This window comes from Pelodiscus sinensis, chromosome 4, assembly GCF_049634645.1.
Source record: "Pelodiscus sinensis isolate JC-2024 chromosome 4, ASM4963464v1, whole genome shotgun sequence".
Lineage (NCBI taxonomy): Eukaryota > Metazoa > Chordata > Testudines > Trionychidae > Pelodiscus > Pelodiscus sinensis.
The window spans coordinates 75,463,118-75,477,141 of record NC_134714.1 but is presented as its reverse complement, the minus strand read 5'-3'; the positions used below and the strand labels follow the sequence as shown (position 1 = coordinate 75,477,141).

Here is a 14,024-nt window from a genome sequence, read left to right as displayed (position 1 = left end):
TAAGTTTTCTTTGTAGGCTATAGCCATGGAGCGGAAAGAAAGGAGTGTTAACATTTCCAAGGAGTGGACTGAATGCTCCCCTACATTCTGTCTCAGGCAGCACGAGTGAGGGTCACAACTGCTCCACCCTTTCTGGATTACTGCCCTTACACAGGAATATGAGGCAGCACAAACTACATGTACAGCCTCAATAGACAATGCTATTCAAAAGGTGCAGTCTTGGACATACAAGGTGTATATGTACCTCCCACAGGATCCACCCTGACAAAACTTCTCTTACTTTAGCAGCTTTTTTAATTTTATCCTTAAAACCAGAAATCCCACCTGCAATTTAGTCTGAAAAAACCCCAGCAAAAGATATCAGCTAGGCTACACTGTTAAGGAGTGACCAAGGGTACAGAGCAACACAGAGCTTCCCAGCATAAACTGGAAGTGACTGAAGTCCTTTTATTTACTTTATTGGGCTTTTGATGTAGACCCTGATTGTGTAAGCTGTGCCACTCTTTAGACTGATGCAATCTGCTCTGTTGCCCACTGAGTCTGAGCTGGGTCACTACCTCTTCCCCAATCCGTCTGAATTGCCCTGTCAAAACGCAACTAATTGGCCATTGTGCACAATTACTATTTGTCTCCTCTTCCCTTCAATCAATGAGTGAAACTAGGCAGCTTAAGAGTCTAGGAAGTATGAGAGTTCCTTGATTGTGTTTTCCAGTATGATTCATGCACTGGTTATGTACAGCCATATCTTCTCTTCTAAGCAAACCAAAAACCACCTATCAACATAAATTACAAATAATGTTTCATGTTGATAGTTAAGGTGAAAAACAACAAAACCAGTTAATTATTTTACTTTTCACATTATGGAGCAAGATCTTTTTAAATCCAATTAATAAAGCCATACAACTTTTATATCTTAAATGGTATGGTTTAAGCAGCCCTAAATACAATGTACAGAAAGAACAGTCAGCTATTTAAAAATATAACTAAATGGTAATGGATTTTGCATTTTTGATAGGCATTTTAGTCACCTAAATACAGATACTGAGACTGAAGTAGTTTTTTCATAATTAACGGATTTTTGTGCTATAAAATATTATTGTAAAACATTCTATATAAGAGCTGGTATCTGAGTTTTGAAAGACTTTGGATACATTGGCTACATTATATAAATGCTTACCATACAACTAAATTGGTTCCCTTAGCTTGCATGGAAAATGTTCATCTACTGATCAAGGGCAGCTTGTAAATTAAATTATACATTGTGAATTGCTATTTAGTAAAAACAGTGACAGAATGCAAATTTTTTTTTAATTCGCAGATTTTCATTGAAACACAAATTTAAAGGATAAAAATCTACAAGTACTTTTCACTTTTATGGTGTCTTAACATAGGCCTCAAAGCATTTTACAATACAAACAATTAATCTACACACAGCTGTGAATAAAGTCCTCACTTGATAGATGTGGAAACTGATACATAGACAGAAAGTGAGAGCAAACCAGTGATGTAAGTGAAAATTGAAACCAATACTCTATATGTAGGAAACACTACCATGTGGATTGTTTTAGATAATAATTATTTCCAATTTTTAGGTTGTTGAAATATCTAGAAGGAAAACATCTTCTATACTTTTACACAACTGGGAGCACTGAAAGTAGGCAATGGTGGGAAGGGTCTCTGGGTTGCACTTTGAGAGAGGGAAGAGAGGAAGCCATAGTTGAAATGAGGAGGTGTATTAGGGCTGTAAGGATACTTGTGCTAATTTGAAATTATTGTAATTATAGTCACAGCTTTAAGACAAAAAATACACTAACATGCCTAAGTCACTAAGATACGTTTGACAAAAAGCTACAGAGAAAGATTGTTAGCAAATTAATATTCAACTGAAAGGCAGATGCTCAAACCACACAACCATCAGTGTGTAAACTGGTTCAGAAATTATAACCAATTATTAAAGTTGTATACTTTTTACTGTCGTCTTCCATTTCCAGCAGAAACAAGCTGTAGTTAAATTACTATAGCAAAATATGTTCAAAGAATTAAAGCCAAGAGTTCAATAATTTAATCTACTAGGCTTTCTTTGCTTAACGCAAGGACTCAAGAACTGATGGTTTCCCCTCTGGATGTCTCAAGTGTTTGGAATTAACAAATTTATCTCATTGTGGTAGTTATTGATACCACTAAGCCACCATGTAATGTGTTACTTCCAGAGGGATCTCAGGATTAGAAGTGTGGATGTGGCATGTTAAGATCAATGCACTGGCAGAGCTATGTGGAGAAATGAATAAAACTAACTGAAATTAGGCTAAATATTAGCAGGACCCAGAAGACAAGGGGTTGACAAATGCTAACAAGTTACACTGTGCAGAACTTAGAGAAAATGCAAGCAAGCCTTGTCTAAGGTATTAATTTCTTTACCTAATTTTTAAAGAAATAATATAAATTAAAAACTACAAACTAGCCATTAAGAATGGATGATACATTTGCTAAGCAGATTAGCACAAAGACAGTAGAAATTAGGAGACATTTTTCTTTTCCTCCTTTTTTTCCTTTGTGTACCATTTTAAAAAAAGTTACCTCTGGATCAGTGGGAAGAGGATATCTCATTTCAATGGAACATCTGTGTTCATTTTATGAGTATGACTTTGAGCCTTCTAAAAGGCCACACCCTATAGTATCCCACACTTTCTTACATTATCTTCCAGTCTTTCTTTGGAGCTGATGAGGTGTCTTCTTCTATACCACCAAATGAGTGAACATCAGGACTGGATTATAGTCAGAATCTGATTCAGTAAAATAAACTTCTCAACCATTATTCACACTCATTACATTGTTGAATGGGGGCTGTACAATTTCAGACTGGGATAAATCATGATAGTAATTTGATCAATCTAGTTACTTGGAATTTATGGCCACAAATCTGAAAGCTTTGCAAAAAAACGATTGCAATAAATACCTTTGGGGGTGGGGGGAAACCAGCATTTCCCTTTGTGTACCTGCTCACAAGGCTCAAGGGCAAAGAGAGAAAGTTTTCAGGCTTAAGTTATGCTTCCTGTAGGTCCCAGAGAAAAGAAAGAAATCAATCTGCTAAAAAGAGCAGACTATGATGCAGTACAGCTCTGTCAAGGTTACATCCTCGGCCTTCAGTTGTCTCTTAAGTTGCATATTATTTTGGGGATACCAAGTTGGTAGAAACAAACCTTCATTTAATGTCCACCTCTCTTCATGGTTTTACACTTCTATGACTCTTGTATTTTGGTGGCCAACAGTGAATATTCAGGTTGCTTACCCATCATATCTGTTTTTAAATACATCCATGTGGGCTTTGTTCCACACAGCATGTATTTTGCTGAGTTGGAAGAAATATTGTATGTTTGCATGAAATCACACAGTGCCTATGTACAGATATATGCAAACTTTTCTTTTCAGACAGTAACAAACAGAGGAGGTCTGTGGGTACTTGCAACACTTCTCTATTTTAAAATAATGGTTAAACCAGCAGGATATAGCTTTAAAATGACATTTCTGAGTCAACGTCTTTGAACAGATTAAACAAGTTTTAAGAGGGACATTTTTGTAGCTGTAATAATTACCTTCCTAGCAGAATCTGTGGTACATCTCCATGACAACTAGGGGATGTTAATTAGATAGCTCAGAGTCCCACCTGCCATAGACTAGTTACACACCATAAATTACGGTTAAACTTGTATAATTAAAAAGCTTTCTGACAATGTGCTGCTATTACAAAATGATACCCCATCCACTCAACTCACTATTTAATCCAACAGGCCAGACTCTGTAGGAAAAAGAGGTTATGAAAAGAAACACTTCCATTGTTTGTTTTGTTAGTTCAAGCCCAACTAACCTTATATTTGAGATAAGGTTTCAAACCGTATTAAGCCAACATTAGAGCAGTTCAACAGGTATATAAAGCATAGTGGGTGTCCACCTAGAAAGGGAGTGATTTTATCCAGAACAAAATCAGCTCCCTGAAGGAAACCCTTCCCACAAAGTATATGCAGATTTGAAATGCATCACTTCAAGGTCAGGAATCCCTTAAAGTTAACACATGTATGCCCAACACTAAAAGCGGCTGCTTGGCTTGACTGAAGTCACATTTTAATGGAATGTGGGGTGTGGCCAAAGCATATAACGAGCACATTAAACCATCCCAGAATTCCCAACATACAAGAGAATTAAAGACAAGCTAAAGACAGATAGCTATGAGACAGAATGCTGGAAGCCTAAGCCCTTTAAACTTTGAGGAATTTCAAGTATAAAAGTTTCATGTCTTTAGCCTGCCTCTAATAAAAGGAAAGGTAATCAGACCATGGACTCCACAGATGAATTCTTGTGTCTGATGAGATGAACAGTGTAAGCCAATTACTTTATTTTATCTTTCATTTATTATGTGATGTTATAACTAGCCAAATTAAAAAAGCTGGGAGCCAAATCCGGCCCATACACCACAGGTACCCCATCGCTGGGATAGGGGAATGCAAGGTCTGTGCTCTCTTCCCCAGCTGTCACAGGGCTGGACAATCCCTGTCCCCAAGATCATACAAATTAAAATGCCAGCTTCTTATACGGTCACCTAACCGAGCCTCTCACATTCTATGTTGGTTATCCAAACAATCAGTTCCCCTAAAGAAAAGGTTGAGAGAACAAGTGGGTCCCATGTGCTGAACACCATAGAATTTAGGCTATGCTTTAACCAAGAAAATGAATAAAAGTACTTGGATTAATTATATACATACTCTTTAGTGAGGATTCCTCGAGGCCCAGAGGGAATAATATTATTTGGGTCAAGTCCATGCGTCTCCACAATGTAGCGGGCAGCAGGACTTAAGCGAACTCTGAAAATGAAAATAGAAAAACATCTAAATAATAGGGTTTGGTGAATGTATTTCAAACACAATATGTCAAAAGGTTCTGGATATTACATGCTATTATCTAGAGCCTCAGCTCCAGCAGTGGGGGATGCAGTGCAAATCTGTGCACAACAAAAGCGTAAATTTCACTTTTGTACTCCCCAGACCTCAGGACTGTAATGTGAAGGACTAGCCCCGTTATACCAGCTTAGCAAAACCTGGAGATTACATACAGCTACTAGGTGACCCCAAAGAGCTGAAACCACGGCTGGGCATCATCGCTGTGTCGGGGATCCCAACTATCTAGCTTATACTAGCAGCAAGGAATAGGGTGACTTAGGAGCCTCCACGTGACTGGAGGATCCCCATGTAAACAGGTGATTGCCACAGAGACAGATATGCTGGCTGCATAGATAATTTCTTGTTAGGGCAGCATAATGGAGCTCTGCTGCACTGGAGGAGCTGACCCTTTATATTTACTATCTCACAGGCAATGGTCCCTAATCTATCTCATCCATGTGTGAATTTTTTCCATCTATGTGCTCAATAAATGTTTCTATGTGCACTGTGCAAATGTACCCCTCCAACAGACACAAAATCTAGCCGTGGGAGCTCTGCTAATCAGCTGGGCAGCATTTGAATCTCTCCTGAGCTACCTTCAGCTCACACCGTAGGTCTATATTGCAATTAAACACCTGCAGCTGGTCCTGTTTTGCCAGCAGACTCAGGCTCGTAGGGCTTGGACTACAGGTTGTTCAATTGCGGTATAGACAGACATTCTGGCTCTGGCAGAAGCCCAAGATCTGGGACATAGGTCATAAAGCAAGGTCATAAAGCCCAGGCCATGTCCAGACATTTACACCACAATTAAACCACCCTGCAGCCCAAGCCCGCTGGTACTGGCCTTCCACAGGTTTTAATGGCAGAGTATACATACCCACACAGGTTTGCTCATCTTTCACAGTAGGTGGTGTGGTGACAACTACATGATTAGTACTGTTTGTGGTCTAATTTCAGTCATAACAACCTTTATATTTAATATATTCAAGTTTTACTTTTATACTTGTTTACTGAACAAACATAATGAAGTATAAAAGATCTGGATTGAAAAATAAGCAATTTATGCAAATAATTTTAATCTCATTTTCTGCTTTAACAGTTTAATGCAGTTTCCTTCCACTCTCAAACAGTATAAACTTGTATCTGCGTCATCTTAACTCATGTAGGATGTGCTTTGCAGGAACTTTCCAGATGGAGACGAAGTTAAGCACATAATCTATAGCACATAACACTGATCTCCACTACTATTCAGAAACTACAAAGGTTACATCATAACCCAATTCTACATTTTAACTGAGAGGTATATTGGAGAAAAAAAATCCAGAGAACACAGTGAACCCAGACAGACTTTAGAATTCTTAGAAACAAAAGTTAATTTAAGCAAAAACAACACAGCAACATTAGTCCTTGATTATTTCCCCAATTCTTGAAGGAATGCATTGCATAGCTATACAGAATGACTGGTAGGATTAGCGCCCTTTGAATCCACAAAAATGCTTAGTGTTGTAGTAACAGCTTGACAAGCAATGTAAATCATTAAAGATGTTAATTTGATTTTAAATTAGTTGTCATTTATGATAAGGAGCATCACTGAATCATTTCCTGTTCTAACATTCAGAAATGACTATGTACTTTATTTAACTCTATTTAGTGCTCTAATGTCAAATTGTCAAGCTCTTTTTGAATACTAGCACTGTCCTTTATAGACTTCTGATACTTTTGGTAACTCATTCATAAATTCAGAGATTACAAGGCCAGAAGGGACTACTATGATGATCTAGTCATTTCTGTTGTATGACACAGGCCATACAACATTCCAAAAATAGTTTCTAGAACATCGCTTTTTAGAAGAAAAAAAATGCAGCATTGACGGAGAAATTGTCAGTGATGGAAAAAATCCATTAGTGCTTCGATAGTTAATTATTTTCACTGTTAAAAATTTACATCTCATTTCCAGGCTGAATTTGTCTAGCTTCAATTCCTGCCACTGGATCATGTTATACCTTTCTCTGCTATGCTGAAGAGTCCATTACTAAAAAATTGTTCCCCATATAGGTACTATTGTCAAATCTTCCCTGAGCCCCCTCTTTGATAAGCGAAATATATTGAGCTCCAATAGTCTATCAGTATAAGGCATGTTTTCTATTCCCTTAATCATTCTCATTTCTCTTTCCTGAACCCTCTCTAAATTATCATCAACATTCTTGGGCAACTGAACTAAGCACAGTATTTCAGCAGTGGTCACACTAGTACCAATAAAGAGATAAAATACCCTTTACTCTTACTCCAGATTTCCCTATTTACATATCTAGGAATCAGATTAGCCTTTTGGCAATAGTATAATAAAAAACACATATTGTTTGCTTCTGACCAGTTTACCAAGTAATCTAGAGTGCTTTGTGTCCTGTCCTCTTCATCATTTATTCCTCCCCAATTTTTGTGTTCTCTGCAGTCTTCATTAGTGATGAGGTTTTGATTGTTTATTACCACAGTGTCCTTACAAATTTATACGCTTAAGTCAATTTGAATACTCCACGCCCTCTAATGAGAACCCTTTACATGGCACTCTTATTCCCATAAGAGAAATAATTTTTTTCGTTTTAGCTTAACATCCTTCCTATGTGACGGAAGTTAAAATAAAAATAAAAATAAAAAAAACCCTTCACATAACAGAATATGAATGTTCACATAGGGAGCTGTATTGTATAATTATATTGATTTAAATTCATATCTAAGGTCATAGAAAACCAAACAACAAAATCTTCCTTTGTAGACAAGGCCTAAACAAACCTGACAAATTTAAAAGTCTCTCAAAGAAAACTTTGATTTTAGCTACCAGGAGACAAAATTCATCCCTGGTGTATCTCCACTGATATTCTTAAGTTACAAAAGGAATGAACTGAGCCATAGCTGTAAGTGCCAGTACACTCAAATATTGCATTGAAAGTACTGTTCATGAGGGATCCAGAAACTCACGGTAGTTTTCTAAGCCCATGTTCCATTTTGGTAGCGGCTGAAGCTAAAATGCCTACTGAAGGGGAAGCAGGTGCAGCTACAGGCGGAGCCATCAGGGGTGCCATTGAGGATGGATCACCAGTCTCTGCTGGTATTTCAACCTGCTTCCAATTCTGTCCTTCTTCTACCAGCAAACCAATTATTGTTCCCAGACGCACATTTTTACTTCCTTCTTCCATCTAAATTTTAAAAGACAAGGAGAACATAACATAAGTAATATGATAGCAGTATCTATCCTTAAAAAAATCAAGACGTTTTAGGCATACCCACTGACCATATGAGTACATCAAGTTTTATTCTTATAATAAAAGCCTAGGACCAATATAAAATGGTTGGTTGAAGAAATCAAGGTGGGGTTAAGTTCTGCAATAAATTTTACAGATATGAGTGCACCTCAATAAATCCCTTGTGTTAGCGTGCCATAACTCTGAAAAAAGAGGCCACTTTATTTATATACCTAAACCCAGATTCAGACCTCAGATTGGAAAATTTTAGTTAAGGTGTCTAAGGTAAATTCTCAGCTTTGGATAATTGCATTGTACTGCAGGGAGTGGAGAGCCCGACCAATGATGCCGCCCTGAACCAACCCCCCTCTCCCCTGCCCCAAGTAATCCCCGAGGCTGCATCCCTTGGGGAGATGGGGTGCCATGGGAGGGAGGAGGATGGGGTGATGGCAGATAGGGGTGGAGTTGGGGGGGGAGGGGGACAGGAACAGATAGGCCTCTTGGCCTGCTGGGACTCCTGGGCCAAATTGCGCCAACTTCTCCAGTCGGGGCTGGCTCGCAGGTCAGGAATTTTAAACCCCGGGCCTAAGTTATCATCAATTTTAGGTTTGTGATCTAGCCCTCATTATCTTTTGTGGGAATTCTATAATAGACCTTCTCTTGTGTTGGCTGCAACACTTTTTGAGTTAGGAAATTGTGATCTGTAATATTCAGACATTCTACGCATGTTTTTATATCTGCAGTATGAGAACTCCAGTTGCATCATTCAAACAGACATCCCCAATAATCGTACAACTTTTTCAAGCCATCTCCATACACACATATGCATAGGTGCATAAGAAAACAGTCATCCTGTTCCATAGAGTCATCTGGTGTTTATAGCCAACACCAACTAATACCCTATCTTGTACTTTATCTATCAGGGCAATCAATCATTCAAGATTGTTTTCTTCCAGGTTATCAGAAACTGGTAGTGTCATTTTTGACACAGTGCCATTCTCCCATCCTTTTTGCCTGTTTTATCCTTACTAAATAGTATATAACTATTGATTTTTAGCATTCTAATCTTATGAATCACCTTATCAGGTTTCAGTAAAAAATCCAATTCTAGAATACGAAAGTAGACACTTGCAAGCAAGCCTATATAAATATGTCATATTGACTTTACAGTTATTTCAGCCAGATTTTCCAGTTAACAAACATTACTTAGTCCAGTTTAACAAGATTGTATAAGTCTACTAGGGGGATCCAAATATTGGTGCATTTAATTTAGTTAGTCTTATCCCTGTATGATTTGGATACTAGTTTTGTGTCCCCTTTGCCCTTTTTCCAGAAAAGCAGAGGTCTTAAATAGACTTACAGTAGCATATTGTCTTCTCATTCCTTAGAGGTGATCCCTCTAGATCAAATTAGAGGCACCTCAACAGGAAAAAGTGGGAAGGTGGTCACTGCTAAGCAAATTCAAATACTTAGGATTTCACATTTATGCTACTCTTACTCTAGCTCCTTTCCTGAAGCTTTCCTTCTTTACAACAAGAATAAAGATGTATCAAGATCTACACTGACACGACTGCCGCTACTCCCCAGAAATAGTCTCCTCCGTGAATGCAATGAATACATTAAAAAAATGTAATTTAAGAAAAAACCCTACATAGCAATGAAGATGTGATATTAAAATATTATGACGTGCATTTCTAAAGTATCTGTCACTCTAGAATACATCATCAATATAGATGTCAGAAGAAAAAGATCCTGAAGTGAATTTAGTTCATATGTTGTGATTGAAAAAAATAACTGAAAAGCCCAAGAACAACCAAGTACATGTTACTCCACAGAAGCAGTAGTATACATAAGTAATGTTTTATATACATACATACACTCACATACAGCTCAATCAGGAATTCGGAATAAGATAAAACATCAATTTGAACCCAGTCTTTGTGTACCCTGAATAACCTAGTCATAACACAAAACTGATTGGAAGAAAATAAGAATATTGTAAATAAACAATCCACACCCTGCTCCCCCAACAAAACACCAATATCCTTAACTTTGTGGTATTGTTATACTTTACCAGGCATGTAACAAGTTGTGGTCTGATGATACGGAAGATGTGGCATGCAATCTTAAACATCAAACTTCTGATTTATGTTGAACAGAAAACCCATAGCACGTAGTATCCCAAAGCAAATACCAAGCAGCACTTTGAAGAGCTGCTCTTAAACCTGTACATGATGAAAAAAGTTGGTGCATTTTCCAAAACCTTTGTAAAACACTTTTTCTGTATTTCTTTCTCCATCTTTGCAGATTGCAAAAGTTTACATTTGTAAGAAGAAAATTTATCCTTTGATAATCTGCTTCCATTTCCTACATAATCATTTAAATCAGTATCACGGTGTGTGTATTTCATGTGCATACCTAGGGAGATAGAACGATTAAAGGAATATATAGGTTCTGATTAATTAGGACAAGCTTAGGGCCCAACCTTGGTAACAATGGGCAAATTCACCCTAATATTATAATGAATCTCACATTATTTCATGTTTTCTCTTAGTCTCACAGCTCCTGTAGAGAAGCGATTGTGAGAATCTCAGCTTTATAGTTTCAAAATATAAAATTTCTAGCCCACATGATTGCAAAGCTTGAAAATACGAACCAAGGACACCCATAACAGCTCAGAAGACAAATAAATACTTTTTAGAATAAATATCACGATTTTTAAGTCCATCTCATGACTTTGAAGGGGCCTGATTTATTTTTTACACATAGGAGTTTGCCTGCATGGCCTCTCAGTATCCCATGTGCAGAGAGATTGGGGCAAGGAGCTAGAGGAAGAGAAGATTACTATTTCCCTATGTGAGCATGAAACCAATGAGTGGATGCAGTCATAACTTCACCTAGTTCACCCAAAAATGCCAGTAAGTGCAGCTGATCTGCATTGTGGGAGAGGGTTTGTAATCTACATTTAGGAATATTGGAGCAGATTACTTTCTTCTGGACTGTCAGAGTTCCCTCCCAGGGTTACTTCAGGAGCAAGCAACACAGCTACAAATACCCTTTACACTGGATTAGGCCAGTAGTTTTCAATATGTAGTCCTTGGATCCTGGGGAGGAGGGGGGGGGGGGCAGAGAGGGGGCGGGGCAGAGAGGGGGCGACAGATTACGTTTACAAATTTCCAAAAGGGTCTGCATCTCCATTAGAAAATTCTAGTGGGCCGCAAATTAAAAAAAACAGTTGAAAAACCTTAGACTAGATGTGAAGGTATGATGTAAAATATTAGCTAAGAAAAATACATATTGGTGTAACTTTACTGCAAAGGAGGGATGTTAAATATCAATTAATTGAACAGTTGAGTAACCTCATGAATTCTTATCAGTTAGTCGACTATTCTATAGTCCTTTGGGGGTGGGCCAGCAGCAGCACGGGGTGCCAGGCGGGAGCTAGTCCACAAGGGAAGCCAGTTTAAAAACCAGCTCCTCTTGCAGACCAACTGCTCATTGCCCTGATCTGCTACCTCTAATAAAGCAGCAGCAGTGCTGGGTAGCAGCTGCCCCTATCTGTGTGGGGGTGGGGTCTGTGCTCCTGGACAGAGCATGAACCAGAACTTCTCCTAATATACTTTAAATGCAGTCACAGCGGGGGGTAGGTCCCACACCCGATGTGAGCCAGAACTGAGCTGGGCTGCTGGCCAGCCTGCTAAAAAAATTTACTGGTTGTGGAAGAGGGAGGGAAATGCGTGTAGTCTACAGCATTAAACTATAGGATTTTGCTTATAGGTTAATCGGTTAGTTGGCTATACTACTACATCCCTACTGAAAAATTTTACACAAGGAAGCACCATTTCAGGCCTTACATGTTTGATGAGAAATGGTATACATCAGAAAGCAATAATGAAGATTGAATCCAACTCTTCTGAACACAGTCATCCATCCTCTTTTCTTTCCCATGCTCAACTGATAGAGATTTCAGAGAAAATGAAGTTCTAATATAAAATGGAGTTCTAATTTAAGAATGATCTTTACTGTACCTCAGCTAAAACTTCCGTGCTCTCATTCAATTTTTACTGCATTTATAATGAAAGAGGTGATCAGTGAAGCCAGAATTCAGAGAAAATCTACTCTCAGATTTTTATTTTTTGTTATATTTTTAACTCTTTGTTTTCTGGACCATACTTGTTCAGGGAAATTATACATTGCAGTCAAAAGAAGAATCTGAAGCACCACTTGAGAGATGCTTTCCCCACAGATACTAAAGTTAATGAAGATTAAATCTTTTCACAATGAAAATCCAAAGGGTTTTAAGTAGACAGTTCATGTTTACCTGACTTCCAATGAAGGGATTGTGTCTCACTTGAAATCAAGACAGTGTCATGCTGTAGTTGACTCAAATGCATATATGAATGTTGCTCAATCATTACAGGACACGAGTAAATTTGAGCCAAAAATAACTCTTCAAATACAGTCTGTGACTTCATGACTAACAGGAAGCAGTCTTATCTAATGAAGGAATCAAAGTCACCTTACCTGGATATTACTCCCCATTTTGTGAATTGTTTACTTTGTGATTACGGGCAAGTCACTGAGGATACGTCTAGACCACATGCCTCTGGCGACAGAGGCATGTAGATTAGACTACCCGGCATAGGAAAATGAAGCGACGATTGAAATAATCGACGCTTCATTTAAATTTAAATGGCTGCCGCACTGAGCCGATCAGCTGTTTGTCGTCTCAGCGCGGATCGGCTCAGTGCGGCAGCCATTTAAATTTAAATGAAGCGTCGATTATTTCAATCGTCGCTTCATTTTCCTATGCCGGGTAGTCTAATCTACATGCCTCTGTCGCCAGAGGCATGTGGTCTAGACGTACCCTCAATGTTTCTGAGTGTCTGTCACACCTTCTGAAAACATAGGACTGGTGATCCTCCTCCAGCAGGACTCTTGCTACATTTCAAAGGCTCCCTTATCGACTAATCAAATAGTCAATGCAAATTGCATCAACTATTTTATTAGCTGATTAATCTAAATTTAACATCCTTAAAACAGAAAGTATGCCAGGTTTTCACCATAATTAGACTATTTACAAATGTTCTTTCAGACAAAAGAATAACTTATTCCCTACCTTGTACAGGAGAATTGAGACAGCCTCAAGGTAAAAATAGTAAGTGCACCTCTTCCAGAAAGGCTTAATGTATCAGTTGTGTAAATTAGTGACAGTAGATGCAAAGAGTTGAGACAGGTTCTTTTCTTGCCTCTTCTACAATCCAAGAAGTCTCTCATGCTTTCAAAGGATTCTCCCCTTTAAAATTGTTACATAGGCAATAGTCCTATGAAATTTTGGATCTTATTTTGGAGGTTGGGAAGAAACAATCCACTTGAACTCCAAACCCTTTCTACATGTTATAAGACACACTAGATAGCATGAGGCAGTTTGACCCTGACCAAGCCCAAAAGATTCCTGGTCAAATTAAATAGCCCCAGTGAAATAATCTGCAAAGAAGTAGAGAATGGTGCAGTCCTGGCACAGAAGAGCAAACACCCTCCCCCCAGCCAGGACCACAAGGAGACAGAGGAGAACAACAAGCTCCCTGATGCTGAATGGCTCCTGCTCCCCATCTCCTCAGGGCCCTGACCAGGAGTCTCTGTTCTGCCGTGCCAGGACTGCAGCCTTTCCCACACCCTCCATCTGCAAGGATAGGACAGCCCTGATCTTAGAGCAGTGCAGGGAGCTCTCTGTTCCATGACAGTGGAGCTTCAGAGGGACCACGGCTACAAAGGGCTTCCTGCCTAGCCACACAATAGGTGACATCTAATTGCTGCAGGCACAAGGCAGTGGAAGTTGCACTTCTGCTTACTG

The 14,024-nt window shown here is 38.7% G+C and overlaps 1 protein-coding gene across 2 annotated transcripts in view; it reads right to left on the bottom strand.

Annotated features, from left to right (window-relative positions):
• The window catches only part of PDHX (pyruvate dehydrogenase complex component X), a 103,911-nt gene that overhangs the window by 43,107 nt on the left and 46,780 nt on the right, over nucleotides 1-14,024 (bottom strand). For both annotated transcript variants that reach the window (XM_075927468.1, XM_075927469.1), the window contains 2 exons: nucleotides 7,908-8,125; nucleotides 4,758-4,856 (listed from right to left, as the gene is read on the bottom strand). In XM_075927468.1, the coding sequence (XP_075783583.1) occupies nucleotides 4,758-4,856; nucleotides 7,908-8,125 (317 nt within the window). The remainder of the gene's footprint in view (nucleotides 1-4,757; nucleotides 4,857-7,907; nucleotides 8,126-14,024) is intronic.